The sequence below is a fragment of the Apis florea genome, unplaced genomic scaffold (genome assembly GCF_048593485.1).
Source record: "Apis florea isolate Af1SG1 unplaced genomic scaffold, ASM4859348v1 contig_2272_pilon, whole genome shotgun sequence".
NCBI lineage: Eukaryota > Metazoa > Arthropoda > Insecta > Hymenoptera > Apidae > Apis > Apis florea.
The window spans coordinates 5,444,040-5,456,259 of NW_028256549.1; the positions used below are offsets into that span (position 1 = coordinate 5,444,040).

General features: G+C 23.1%; 3 protein-coding genes across 5 annotated transcripts; 2 read left to right on the top strand and 1 right to left on the bottom strand.

Moving 5' to 3' along the window:
* The first annotated feature begins 35 nt into the window (after window positions 1-35).
* On the top strand, window positions 36-3,453 carry Rlip (Ral interacting protein). Of its 2 annotated transcripts, none has more exons than XM_086917812.1 (9): window positions 36-171; window positions 359-497; window positions 1,070-1,320; window positions 1,389-1,650; window positions 1,721-1,901; window positions 1,990-2,304; window positions 2,390-2,750; window positions 2,819-3,066; window positions 3,162-3,453. In XM_086917812.1, exons 1-9 carry the CDS (start codon window positions 87-89, stop codon window positions 3,261-3,263), a joined length of 1,944 nt encoding a protein of 647 aa, XP_086773938.1. In that variant the 5' UTR covers window positions 36-86; the 3' UTR covers window positions 3,264-3,453. The 2 variants fall into 2 exon arrangements, with proteins under 2 accessions (XP_086773938.1, XP_086773939.1); XM_086917813.1 differs by having other exon boundaries at window positions 2,822-3,066.
* A 446-nt stretch (window positions 3,454-3,899) lies between these two features.
* Window positions 3,900-6,954, bottom strand: Vha55 (V-type proton ATPase subunit Vha55). The gene is made up of 4 exons (XM_003695959.4): window positions 6,795-6,954; window positions 5,736-6,202; window positions 4,945-5,610; window positions 3,900-4,858 (listed from the first exon to the last, which is right to left on the bottom strand). Exons 1-4 carry the CDS (start codon window positions 6,874-6,876, stop codon window positions 4,592-4,594), a joined length of 1,482 nt encoding a protein of 493 aa, XP_003696007.1. The 5' UTR covers window positions 6,877-6,954; the 3' UTR covers window positions 3,900-4,591.
* Window positions 6,955-7,739: 785 nt separating this feature from the next.
* LOC100865626 (succinyl-CoA:acetate/propanoyl-CoA:succinate CoA transferase) lies at window positions 7,740-12,203 on the top strand. 2 transcript variants are annotated; one of them, XM_012489696.3, is made up of 7 exons: window positions 7,746-8,059; window positions 8,138-8,200; window positions 9,999-10,151; window positions 10,380-10,619; window positions 10,724-11,128; window positions 11,218-11,484; window positions 11,554-12,203. In XM_012489696.3, the coding sequence occupies exons 1-7, from the start codon at window positions 8,005-8,007 to the stop codon at window positions 11,736-11,738; spliced, it is 1,368 nt and encodes a 455-aa protein (XP_012345150.1). In that variant the 5' UTR covers window positions 7,746-8,004; the 3' UTR covers window positions 11,739-12,203. The 2 variants fall into 2 exon arrangements, with proteins under 2 accessions (XP_012345149.1, XP_012345150.1); XM_012489695.3 differs by having other exon boundaries at window positions 7,740-8,200.
* The last annotated feature ends 17 nt before the right edge of the window (window positions 12,204-12,220 follow it).

Here is a 12,220-nt window from a genome sequence, read left to right on the forward strand (position 1 = left end):
TTGACAATCGAGAAAAGCTCGAATGAAATATCGATAGTTTGATATCAAGATTTTTAAGCCTATTAAAACATTGTAAGCTTAGGAGGATGGATTTCGAAAGTCCAGATGTAGAAAAAGAATTTCCTGGATTATATGCATCAGAATCAGCCAAAAAAAGTAACGAGAGCGATTGTATGTATTATCAATAATCTAATTTATCTAATTTTTTTTGCATAATAGTTATTTTAACAAAGAGGTTATATATGTTATAGAAATCATAAATCAAATTATAAATTATTTTCCCAAATATCTTCTAATTAATTATTTACTGTATTTATATTTATAAAAATAATTAGTAATTATATTTATATATTTTTAGTTAGTGATGAAGGTGGACATGAGAAACATTCTAAAAAAGAACTCCTTGGTAGTAAACGAAAAGAAAAAAAAGATCGAAAAGATCGAGGATATGCTACCTTAGAAGGAGAAAGTTCCCCTGACGAAGATCAGGAAACAAAGTAATGTTTTTTTTTTATATAATTTTTTATAAGTTTTATAAGTTATAAACATTAATTTATTTAATAATTTCTATAAGTTATTTTATATATTTTTTATTAAATAAAAATTAAGTTCATAGGTTAAACTATTTATTTTATGTTTAATTAATATTTTTTGTAATAAAGAATATAGATATATAAATGAATATTATAAAGTAATTTTAATTTTTATATATTGTTAGCACTGACATATTAATTAATTTATTAATTTAAAATTAGTTGTATTGATTAAAATGTTTAGTATCTATTAATATTTTAAAAATATTTAAAAATAGTCATCTTAAAATAGAAAATAAACTTATCACAAATATTTATAATTTTATATTGTTAATCATTTTAATTCTTATTTCTATTATAAATGTATATTTTATTATGAAAGTATTACTTTTATATATACAAAAAAGTGAATAATTAAAAGATAAAAGTATATATAAAAGTTATATTTTATAACGTATTAAACAAATATATCTTTTCATATGTTATATACAATTATTATATTTATTACTTGAATTAGCATATAATTTAACTCACAGAAGTCCTTCAAAGTCGAAAAAGACTAAAGCTTTCAAGTTTCCATCAAAGAAAGAAAAACGTGAAAAATCCAGAGAAAAAGAAGGTAAAGAAAAAGATGGTGAAAAGGAGAAAGATAAAAAGAAAAAAGATAAGGATGAAAAAGATATAGAGAAAGAAAAACGTAAAGAAAAAGACAAAGATAAAACAAAACAAAAATTTAAAGATCGTAAAAAAGGAAAACACACTGTGGAAGATGGTTTAGATATTGGAGGTAAAATCCACGATATAAAATTATTTGATAATATGTAGAATTAAATTTCTGAATAATTATCTATCTAGAGGAGCAACCAGTATTTGGCGTTAGTCTGCATTTAGCAGTGGAAAGAAGTCGTTGTCATGATGGCATTGATTTACCTTTAGTTGTGAGAGATTGCATTGATTTTACAGAAGAGCATGGAATGAATATAGAAGGTCTATATAAAGTTCCAGGAGTGAAATCAAAAGTTCAGCATTTAAAAAAGTTATATAATCATAGAGAGCTTGTAAATTTATCTGAATTTGAACCTACAGTAGCTACAAGTTTATTAATATTATTTCTTAGGTTTGTATCACTATATTAAATACTAATAAATATTTTAAAGTAATACAAGATTAAAGTTTTAATGATACAGAGAACTACCAGAGCCTGTCTTAGAAAGCAGTGAAATGATATCTAGGTTTGAACAAGCAGCATCTACAAAAGATGTTGCTCAAAGAGAAGCACAATTATTACATTTAACTCAGCAGCTTCCTAAATATAATAATGTTCTTTTAGCATGGGTTATATTACATTTAGATCATGTTACAATACGAGTATGTTGAAAAAATATACTTACTATTTTATATATATTTATATATATATTTGTAACATAAAATATAATATTTTATATTAATATTACAGGAAAAAACTACTAAAATGAATGCTCAAACCATTTCAATGACATTAAGTCCTGTATTACAAATGAGTCATAGATTATTATTAGCTTTGTTGTTTCATTGCAAAGCTCTTTTTCCAAATGTAAAATTAACGAAATATGTGCCGCCACTTTCATCTGGTAGTATTAATCTTCCAGATTCTGTAGAAAGCATAGCAGCTGAATTATCTAAACAAGAATCGTTACTTTCGCAAATACATATGCAAATGAATGCAGGTTTTGTTACAAAATTACGCGAAGAACAATTGTGGGAAGTGCAACGTATGATAACACAATTGAAGGTTCTATTTTAGTATTTATTTTTTCAATTTAAAAATATCAACGAAAATTTTTGCAAAATATAACATCAATTTTTTTTTCCTTTAGAGAAAATATAAAACAGTTCAAAAAATGGAAGGTGCTGCGCAAAAAAGTTTAGATGAAGAAGTGAAATCAAATGATGAAATTGTAGTAGAATTAAATATACAAAAAACAAAAACAGAAGAAGAAGATATAGAATATGCAAAATTAGAAGCTCAATCAATATCCACATTAACAAAAAAGGATAATAAAGCACATATTCTAGAAGACAATAAAGAACCAACAAATACAAATACAAATACAATTATTCAAAATGAACGAAATGTTCATGCACATGATAAAGATATTGTTGATTCTTCTGAAATATCAACAATTATACCACAATTTAATGAACAAGAAAATATTTCATCTATAACAAGTGAAAATGGTACAAATGATGATTAAAATTTACGGTACCATTACATATTATTTTTATTACATTTATTTTAATTTCAGTAGTAGAACTTGAACATGAAAATACTATTGATAAATTGAAAGAGAGTTTAATTTATGAAGAATTATTGAATATGCAAGCATTACTAAAATCGCGAATAAATCAAGAAAAGAACGAAATTAAACGGTTAATGGAAATATTAATAGAACGTGGTCCTGAAAAGAAAAAACCAAAGGAACGAGCACATTCGCCGAATGAAGCAGAGATGACAGCTATGATACAATTAGTTAAAGAAAATCAGTTACTTGAGGTACTCATAACAAATTTATAACTTAATCTATATATTATAAATATATATCTATAAATTTTAAATTAATATATTACTTGTATTTTATTTTATTTTAGAAAAAAATGACTACTTTAATTCGCAGTATCATAGAAGAAAAGGATGCTTGTATAGAACTTCGTGTTCAATTAGCAGTTCATCAATTAGCAGCTAAAACCTGACCATTGATTATAAAATATTTTTAATTCATTAAAAAAAAATACAAATTCTGAAAATATGTTTTGAACAAGATGTTTTGCACAAAATGAACATATATAGTTTATAAGATGTTATTATAATCATATTTTCTTGACTCATTTTATTCTCTTGTAAAATAATAAAAAATATATATTGAACATAAATACATTTAAATACGTGTTTTATACTTAATATTTTATATTAAAATTTCAATAATCTGGCTAAGAATTTCCATAATGTTGAATTATTGGATTATATCTCTAATAGAACAAAACAAAAAAAAAAAATGAAAAAATCATGATATGTAATATAATAATACAATTTGTTTACAAAAATAAATTATACAATATGTAAAGAATAAGATAGATATGTAAAAAATATATATAAAGCATTAGTTATTGTTAAGATTATGTATGAATTACTAGATACCAATTATTGGAATTGTACAAAAAATTTTTGTTTATATATAATATTTATGTATACATACATAATATATACATTATGTATTATATTTTTATACAATGTATACATATTTTATGTAGATGTATTTTACTATTATTTATATTCATTCAATATAATAAATTCAATATAATTACATTAATAACAAAACAAATAAAATATTTTATGGTAGATACATTTATGGTATGTTTTACATATTTATTTGAGACAAATATATTATTTTTACAATATTAAAAGCAACAAAGATACATTTATAAAATATTGATTGAACAATCTGTGCAAGATTAAACATTCTTATCAACATCAAATAACGTCTAATTTTTTTTCTTTTAATTGAGTATAATATTTGTATAGATGAAAATTTTATATTGGAATGTGAAACCGAAAAATATAAAGTTATATAATGATATTTCTTTTTTATGTTAATACTGAATTATATATTATATTTTACACAATCACTTGTTATAAGTGATTATTCGCACAAAACACAAAATATCTATTATTATTAAAATTACATTTTAACAATGTAGAATTAATGTTAAATTATGTAATGTAATTCTCTATATATTTCTCTTATATTCTATCTTCTACTACACATTTAATACTATTCCAGATAATTAATTTATTAAAATATATTAATTCCAATTTTAGTTTATATTTGATTAACAGAAATATTGCAATTTTATTAATTTAATATTTTTAAAATTATATATATATAAATATTTAATTTTTTTTAATTTAATCATCAAAAAATGATCAAAAAAGAGAGTCAGACCATTTTTTCATTTCTTTCATTCATAATTTTTTTTATATAGTTTAAACAAAAAAGACTTAATTGTAAATATGAAAAAAACTAATGACGTGAATCTCTTGGATAAAATTCGGCGAGAATGTTAGTAGGAATTCGTTTGAGCATCTCTTTAGGAAAGATACGCAATAACTGCCAACCAATATCCAATGATTCAAAGACTGTACGATTTTCGTAACTTCCTTGAGAAATAAAATTTTTCTCAAATTTAGAAAGAAATTCTAAATACAGCAAATCATCTGGTGTTAAAGCTTCTTCACCAACAACAGCTTTCATAGCTTGTACATCTTTTCCAATAGCATAACAAGCATACTAAAATAAGATCATTATTAAAATCATAATATTTATATAAAGTATATATACATATATTTTTAAAAGTTATAAAATATAAAACTTACCAATTGATTAGACACATCAGAATGATCTTTTCGTGTCCATCCTTCACCAATAGCAGATTTCATAAGTCGAGATAATGAAGGAAGTACATTAACAGGTGGATAAATTTGTCTATTATGAAGTTGACGATCAACATAAATTTGACCCTCAGTAATATATCCAGTTAAATCAGGAATAGGGTGAGTAATATCATCGTTTGGCATAGTTAAAATTGGAATTTGGGTAATAGAACCATTGCGACCTTCTACTCGACCAGCTCGTTCATATATAGTTGCTAAATCTGTATACATATAACCAGGAAAACCACGTCGTCCTGGTACTTCTTCACGAGCAGCAGATACTTCACGAAGAGCCTCAGCATAAGAGGACATATCAGTTAGTATAACTAGAACATGTTTTTCACATTGATAAGCCAAAAATTCAGCTGCAGTTAAAGCAAGACGTGGAGTAATAATTCTTTCAATAGTAGGATCATTGGCTAAATTTAAAAAGAGGCACACATTTTCCATAGAACCATTTTCTTCAAAATCTTGCTTGAAGAAACGAGCAGTTTCCATATTCACACCCATAGCAGCAAATACTATGGCAAAATTATCTTCATGAGAATCCAAAACTGACTTTCCAGGTAACTTTACAAGACCAGCTTGACGGCAAATTTGTGCAGCAATCTATAAAGTATACATCAATTTAAATAATTGTTGATTTTAAATCATTATTAATAATTGATATTTTATAATTGCATTGCATTGATATCATAAAATATCTTATAATTTAAATATTTAATATAGAATACCTCATTGTGTGGTAAACCAGCAGCTGAGAAAATAGGGATTTTTTGGCCACGAGCAATAGAATTCATAACATCAATAGCTGAGATACCTGTTTGAATCATTTCTTTAGGATATATACGTGACCATGGATTAATTGGTTGTCCTTCAATGTCCAAAAAATCTTCCGCAAGAATAGGAGGACCTTTATCAATTGGTTTTCCAGATCCATTAAAAACACGTCCCAACATATCTTCAGATACAGGAGTCCGAAGAGTATCACCAGTAAATTCACAAAGAGTGTTTTTTGCATCAATACCAGAAGTACCCTCAAATACTTGAACAACTGCTTTAGAACCTGATACTTCTAATACTTGACCAGATCTTGTAGATCCATCAGCAAGTTTTAATTGAACAATTTCTGCAAATTTTGGAAATTTGACTTCATCTAATATTACCAATGGTCCATTTACACCTGAGACGGTTTTATATGCTATAAAAATAAAAAAAAATTATTGATTTAAAATATAACAAAAACTTTAATATATATTATGAAATTTTATTTGAACAAATACATATTAAATGAACAAATTAAATTTGAACAAATATATATTATATGCTATAAAAATAAAAAAAAATTATTGATTTAAAATATAACAAAAACTTTAATATATATTATGAAATTTTATTTAAACAAATATATATTAAATATAAATTTATATATAACTTTTATAATATAAAATAAAATAACTTTTATAATATTATATTATAATAAATTTTATATTAAATTATATCAATGCTGCATCTAGTCACATGATAGATGTCTCTATTCATATAAAAAACATTGATTTGCAATTAAGTTATTAAATTTTATAAATATGTAATTGTTCAAAATATTTTTATATATTAAATTTATTTTTTTTTTTATTTATTATGATTAAAAAACAAACACATTCAAAATCAGCTGACTACGATAAATCGATCTGCTACGCCCAGTTTATGCCGTTTAATAACATTTATATTTTTTAAGTTTTCTTCTTTTGAATTTTAATAAACTTATTTTATTAATACATATAAATACTTACTAAGTCGTGGCTGTGATATAAAATCTCTTGAAACAGCCAATATATGTTCTTTATTAGCTTCTCGGATAGTTTTTGGATACATCTTGTTGAGTGTCTCTCTTAGTCTCTTTGGTCGATCAAACAGTAGGACGTACTATTATACTATTTCGATGAAAAGAGATAGACTAAATATTAAGGGTGGGGATATGTTCAAATTTTAAGTTAATAAAAATATTATATTTTTATAAATAAACAATTATGATTATTAAATTTAATTAAATACATTATAAAAATAAATAATACATTTTATATTAATTATGTACTTTTTTATATTAAAAAATTATCTGATTATATCTAAATGAATTTTATTTGATTGATAGATATATTAAAAAACAAATGTCTGACAAAGATGCAACCAATGGCACGTGCAATCACGTGGTTTATACTAAGTAATTCATTGCATATCTATTATCAATAAATTTTTTTTTAAAATTACTTATTATAATTAAATATATCATTAAAAAAAATTAAAAATTATTCATGAAAGAATATTCATGAAATTATAATATTTTTATTATATACATAATTTATTTTGATTATTATTTGTTTTTTATAATAGCGGTTTATGTAATTGTAAATATTTAATTTTAATAATAATCATAATAATTAATAACTTATATATTAGAAATATTAAAAAACTTCTAACACATTTTTATTATTCATTTAAATCTTAAATTATTCATTTAAATTTATAAAATTAATAAAATTAAAAAAATTTTTTTAAATAGACCATTAAAAACGGGAATAATTTTTTAAATAGACCAATAAAACTAAAAAATGATTACGAAAAATGATTGATTACGTAGTTTAGATTATATATAAAAAATATAATATCCATTTTAATAATCTTGAAAAATAAAATGTAAAATTTTTGTATTTTAGCTTTGATTCATTTATACCATTTTTATAGATACCATAGTTACAGACCTGATAGCGATTATTTCGCGCCGAGAAGGCGCGAGTGTGCAGTGAGATATGGTGGCAGGTGGTTCAAGAATATATATGTGGATAAAAATCTTAATTCATAAAACTATTATTTTGAATTTCTTAATTTATTTTTTTTAAATTTCGAATCTTTTGTATTTTGTATAATTTATTTATAAAATAATTCTTATCGTCATTTCAAACGGTATTGTGTATTCGTGTTTCACTGACAGAAAAATATTGGACTATGGCGGCTCTTAAACGAATACTCAACTTATCTAAAACGATTAAAACGATAACAAGTACGTTTCGTCTTTGCGTTCAAACATCGAAAAAGACTTATTTTACATATGTAAATGAACCTTCTATGCCAATATTAGACAAGGAACCGTGCTGGGTTAAGACTGCTGATGAAGCTATTGAAAAAGCAAATTTAGATTCAGGTAATTATTTTTTTCATAATATATTAATTTATTATTAATAATTTAAATATTATATTTTATTATTTCATTTATAAAATAAGTATCAATTTTTGGATGTTATATTAGATAAAAATTTTATTTTTTTAAAACTAACCTCGAAGTATTACAAGAATAAATCTAGATATCAATGATATTAAAATAGCATATATAATGCAAGTGTAAAAAAAATTTATTTAAATTTTAATATTATCGAATTTTATTTTTATCGTATGATAATATCTTTTACATTATTAATAATTTTTATCTATTTATTTCATCAAATTGAATATTAAAATTTCAAATTATAATAAAATTATGAATATAAAATTTTTAAATAATATATTGTTTTTATTTTATTATTTATTATTTTTTGATTGAAAAATATTTGAAATATTTGATTATAAGATATTGAAATATAACTTATAAATTACATGATTTTATGAAAGATATTTTTTATTGCAAAATATAAATTTTATTAACTTAATTTTTTAATTTATCATTAATATTACAATTAATTTAAAAAAAATCAAATGAATCATTAAGCTAATTATTTAATACATATATATATATATATATATATATGTATTAATCGTACTTATGCGATTGTTTATCGATCAAAAATTTTTAATCGATCGATTAAATTTAAATATTAATATATTAAAAATATTAATTTATTGAATTAAAAATGTAGAATATTATACAATGTTTTAACCTTGGAACATAAATTGAACATACAATTATGCGTAAGCAAGCATTATTGGTTTCAATCAAGTGCATAATGATTTAAATTTTATCTATAAATTGTTTTCATTTATAGAATCTTTGTAAATTTCAATAAATAAAATTTTATGAAAAATATTTTTTAATATTATCACGATTAATAATTAAAATTAATACATTTTTCTTGTATACAATCAGATAGATGTAATTGTTAAATTATAATAAACTTTTATTGAGAAAATCATTCATAAAACATTATTATATAAAAAGTTTATTTTGTGAGTAAAATTTTTATTTATTTTTCTCTTATCAAAGAAAAAAAAGTTTAAGATTGAACATATTAATTCATAAAAGATACAGATATTTAACTGAAAATTATATGATAAATTTTAAATAAAGAATATTTAAAAGTATTTTTTTGAAATATTACAATTTATATAATTATCCGATCCTCGAATTATTCCATTTCTTGATAAAGTAATATGCAATAAAGAGTCAATTCCATTCTTGTGAAAATAAAAAAAATTTTTTGAAATATAATTGGACTATATTATTCATCTATATCATATTATTTCTTCTAAAATTCACACAATTCTTCTAAAAAATTCAACTCAATAAATATTTATAATATATATATATATATTTATAATATATATTAAATAACGTATATATTATATTCTAAAAATGGTATTGCAATATGTTTATAACTATTTGTTGATTTAAAAATTTAAGAAATAAAATTTTCTAATTTTCTAACTCTCTCAATTATATCTGAATATCCGATAATAATTATCGATCCTATTAGATTAAACGAAGAAACAAAATAATAGAAAATTAAAATTATAATTTTTATAATTTATATCATATAATCTAAATCATCTAAAACTATTTGTAATATTAATATAATGGAAGCGCTTATATGACACAAATAATTATATTTTATATATATTATATACATATTTATTATTTATAAGTTCTTTATAAATATTTATTTATCTTATTAATATCTGAATTAAAAATATTTCAAATCTAGGAGGAATTTGATCTTTTTATTTTTCAGATCAGCTTGTATTCGTTCAAGGTGCAGCGGCAACACCAACTGAATTATTAAGGGCAATGACCGACTATGGCGTTCGATCTGATGTGAGAAATGTACGATTATGTCATATGCATCTCGAAGGTCCTGCACCATTCGCTAAAGCAGAAAATGCAAGTAAGTAATATTATTGTATCTCAAATATGATAATATAAATACAATAAAATTAACTATTTTATCAAATATAATGATAAATGATCATTTATATACATATTTATTTTTTATAATAATTCATTTTTAAATTGTATTATATTAAAAATCATTTTTAATCAATATCAAAAAAATAAGAATTAAATCATGTAAAAATAACTATTCAATTTTTATGACATTTTATATTATCGGCAGAACATTTTAAGTCCGTCAGCTTTTTCATCGGAGGTAATGTAAGAGCAGCTGTTAATGCAGGACATGCCGATTGCATTCCAATTTTGTTGCATGAAATCCCACGAGTATTTGAAGAAAAATATCTTAAGCCTGACATTGCTCTTGTACAAGTTTGTCCTCCTGATGATAGAGGATACTGTTCATTGGGTACTAGCGTAGATTGTGTACGGTCCGCGTTGAGCCATGCAAAGTACATCGTAGGTAAATTTTCGAAGTTTTTTAAATTCATTCTTTTTGAATTATCTTTTCACTAATTTTTTTCTTTTTCTTCTTTTTTTTGGGGGGGGGGGTGTCATTATTTATAGCATTAGTAAATAAACATGTGCCTAGAACGTTTGGCGATGCTTCGATTCATGTCAGCCATTTAGATTTTGCCGTCGAGCATCACACACCACTTCCAGTACATCCTGTAAAACCACCATCAAAAGAAGAACAACAAATTGGTAAATATATTGCCGAAAATTTAGTAGAAAATGGAGCCACTATGCAAATGGGTATTGGAAGCATACCAGATGCAGTATTATCCTTTCTGGATAATCATAAAAATCTTGGAATTCATAGTGAGATGTTTAGCGATGGTGTAGTAGATCTAGTAAATAAGGGATGTATAACAAATAACTGTAAACCAATACACAAAGGTAGAATTGTTGGTTCATTTTGCATTGGTTCAGAAAAGTTGTATGATTTTATGCATGATAATCCTTTTATAGGTAAGTATAGTAAGTTAATTTTATATTGATTTTTTCTTTATAATTGATATGTATAATTGTCTTGTATAATTTATTACTTAATTTTATAGAAATGTTGGCTGTGAATTATGTGAATAATCCACAAATAGTAGCCAAACAAACGAAAATGACTGCTATTAATTCGTGTATAGAAGTTGATATCACTGGACAAATTTGCGCAGATAGTATTGGAACCAGAATGTATTCTGGATTTGGAGGACAATTAGATTTCGTTATAGGTGCAGCTCTTAGTAACGATCGTCAAGGAAAATCTATCATTGCACTACAATCTGTTACCTCAAAGGGTGAAAGTAAAATTCAACCTGTTCTAAAATTAGGTGAATAATTGTGATCTTTAATTATTTTTACTTTAATTATATATTTTTAACTATATTATTTATTTTAAGGTTCTGGTGTTGTTACAAATAGAGCAATTGTTCGATATGTTGTCACAGAATATGGAATTGCTAGTTTATTTGGTAAAAGTCTTCAACAGCGATCATATGAATTAATTCAAATTGCCCATCCTGATCATAGAGAAGCGTTAGAAAAAGCAGCTTTTGAACGTTTAAAAATGATGCCAGCGCCATAAACATTTTATTAAAAATAATATTTAAAGGATTTTTTTAAATAGCATTTCATGATAGTTCTTATAAGCACAAATAACTGCGTGCATTAAGCAAAACTATCGTAAATTATTTCATAATTATGTATGATATATACTTTCTTATTGAAAACGTAATAACATAAACTCAGAGAAAAAATATCAAAAATAGAATTTTAACATCATTTTATAGCAAACTGTATTTTGAATAAGCATAATTTTTATTTTAAGTGAATAAAAAATATTCATCACCAAAATAAGAATGAAAAAACTTTCATTTTAAACGAATTACAGATACAATCAAAATGTGATTAACAATAACTAAAACAGTATATGATAACAAATACCTTTTACATAAAATTTGAGAACGTTTCTATATAAAATGCAGTTATTGTAATAATTGAAAGTACGTGACATTTGAAATAATAAAATAAAAATAAAATGTACATAGAATTTTATTCTGTCATAAT

Bases quoted from the DNA above. Each gene is read 5' to 3' on its own strand.
- LOC100865626 (XM_012489695.3), top strand. From the start codon at position 8,005: ATGGCGGCTCTTAAACGAATACTCAACTTATCTAAAACGATTAAAACG. The intron at 8,201-9,998 runs GTAATTATTTTT...TTTATTTTTCAG, and splicing joins AAAAGCAAATTTAGATTCAG to ATCAGCTTGTATTCGTTCAA. The intron at 11,485-11,553 runs GTGAATAATTGT...ATTTATTTTAAG, and splicing joins TCAACCTGTTCTAAAATTAG to GTTCTGGTGTTGTTACAAAT.
- Rlip (XM_086917812.1), top strand. From the start codon at position 87: ATGGATTTCGAAAGTCCAGATGTAGAAAAAGAATTTCCTGGATTATAT. The intron at 2,751-2,818 runs GTACAAATGATG...TTTTAATTTCAG, and splicing joins ATCTATAACAAGTGAAAATG to TAGTAGAACTTGAACATGAA. The intron at 3,067-3,161 runs GTACTCATAACA...ATTTTATTTTAG, and splicing joins AAGAAAATCAGTTACTTGAG to AAAAAAATGACTACTTTAAT.
- Vha55 (XM_003695959.4), bottom strand. From the start codon at position 6,876: ATGTATCCAAAAACTATCCGAGAAGCTAATAAAGAACATATATTGGCT. The intron at 6,203-6,794 runs GTAAGTATTTAT...TTATTTTTATAG, and splicing joins TATATCACAGCCACGACTTA to CATATAAAACCGTCTCAGGT. The intron at 4,859-4,944 runs GTAAGTTTTATA...ATCTTATTTTAG, and splicing joins CTGATGTGTCTAATCAATTG to TATGCTTGTTATGCTATTGG.